Here is a 1515-nt window from a genome sequence, read left to right on the forward strand (position 1 = left end):
TTTTAGTTAACTAAAAAGACTTTTCAGTTTCAGTTCCTGTTATTATTTAGTTTTAGTTAATTATAAGAACCCTGAGCTGAGCAGAACCCTCAGAACCAACAGGACTGACAGGAAACGGATCGTACCAGTTTGGCCTGAGCTTCGGCGATCTTGCGGTTATTCTCCTCCAGGATTTTTTCTAGTTCCTCCCGCTGTGATTTTTCTTCTTCCTGGATGGGTGACATGGTGACATGTTATGACACGAACACGTTTCTGCCACACACACACACACACACACACACACACTCTCTCACACAGACACACTCCCTCATCAGTCTGTCAGTCACTCCACCACAGCCTCTCGTGCATCACTCCCTGCAGTCAGCCTGAACTGGTCTCTACAAACACACAGAAGCTGTGCAGCCCTCCCTCTACTCCTGACCTCAGACACATCTGGACACTCAGCACTCAGAGAAGACAGACACATGACACACAGACTGCAGGACAACATGTCTTCTTTAACATCATTCAGAGAGAGAAAAAGAAGAAGGAGGGAAGAGTGTTGGCTCACCGATGCACGCATACCTACGGGTTTTCCTTGCCTGTGTACCTACACACCTGCTGAAAGCATTCGGCATTAAACGGATGAATATTTACTGTCCGGTCCGGTCCGGACTGTGGCCTGCAGAGACAGAGAGGCGCTCCTGGGTATGGGGGGAGGGGCTCCTCTTTACGACTCTGAGCGTTTTACTTTGCTTTTTAAGTTTTACTCCTCGTCTTTGCAGCGCTTCAGTGGTGTTACACCAGTCTGTGTGTGTTTGTGTGAGTGTGTGTGATGTGTGTGTGTGTGTTGGAGGCGGGCCCGACCACGGCACACTTACAGTACAGGACACACGGCTGCAGGCCAGCTCAGGTCAGTAGCTAGTTAGGAGCTGGTGAGGTGTGTTATGAACAGAGTGACTGTGAGCCCTGAGGGAGAACAAGTTATCATGAAAAACATCACATTCAGCTGTCAGGGGGCGGAGCTTCACAGCTCAGACCATCAGACCACCAGGAGCTGCTGCTGGAGGAGAATCTGTTAGTTACACACAAGCTGCCTCCTGCACCTGGTCAACACACCTGAGGAACATTTCCAACATGAGGGGGGATGAAGGCGCAGAGGAAACGTGTCAGAGAGACGACACAGAGCAGGAAGGAGGACGTTCTAACAGAACCAACCACGGCCCGGCTCATGGCCCAGTTATTATTACTGTGGTGCTAAACACACACGTCTCATCATGTCCACTGTATCTCTTCACCTCTTGAGCCCCGAGCCCCCAGTACCGGGGGCAAAACAGGTTTTCCTGTTTCCTACTTCTGTGAGTTGAACCTGACATGTTTGGTATCAATATAAAGCTAAGACTCTGAGCTAAAAGCTACGTTTACATCAGTAAACACTTCAAACATCAAGCAGATGAATCAAAGTAAACAAACTGTATAAAATGACCTCACTGCAAATCTGTAAATACATACAGCAGGTAAAATAAGTATTGAACA

General features: G+C 48.3%; 1 protein-coding gene across 1 annotated transcript in view; it reads right to left on the bottom strand.

The window, feature by feature from the left end:
• The window catches only part of LOC106533558 (arginine and glutamate-rich protein 1), a gene marked incomplete in the record, with an annotated part of 9627 nt that overhangs the window by 2656 nt on the left and 5456 nt on the right, over positions 1–1515 (bottom strand). Inside the window, 1 exon segment of the mRNA XM_014029913.1 lies at positions 126–209. Within this exon segment, the coding sequence (XP_013885367.1) occupies positions 126–209 (84 nt within the window).

The sequence above is a fragment of the Austrofundulus limnaeus genome, unplaced genomic scaffold (assembly GCF_001266775.1).
Source record: "Austrofundulus limnaeus strain Quisiro unplaced genomic scaffold, Austrofundulus_limnaeus-1.0 Scaffold971, whole genome shotgun sequence".
Taxonomy (NCBI): domain Eukaryota; kingdom Metazoa; phylum Chordata; class Actinopteri; order Cyprinodontiformes; family Rivulidae; genus Austrofundulus; species Austrofundulus limnaeus.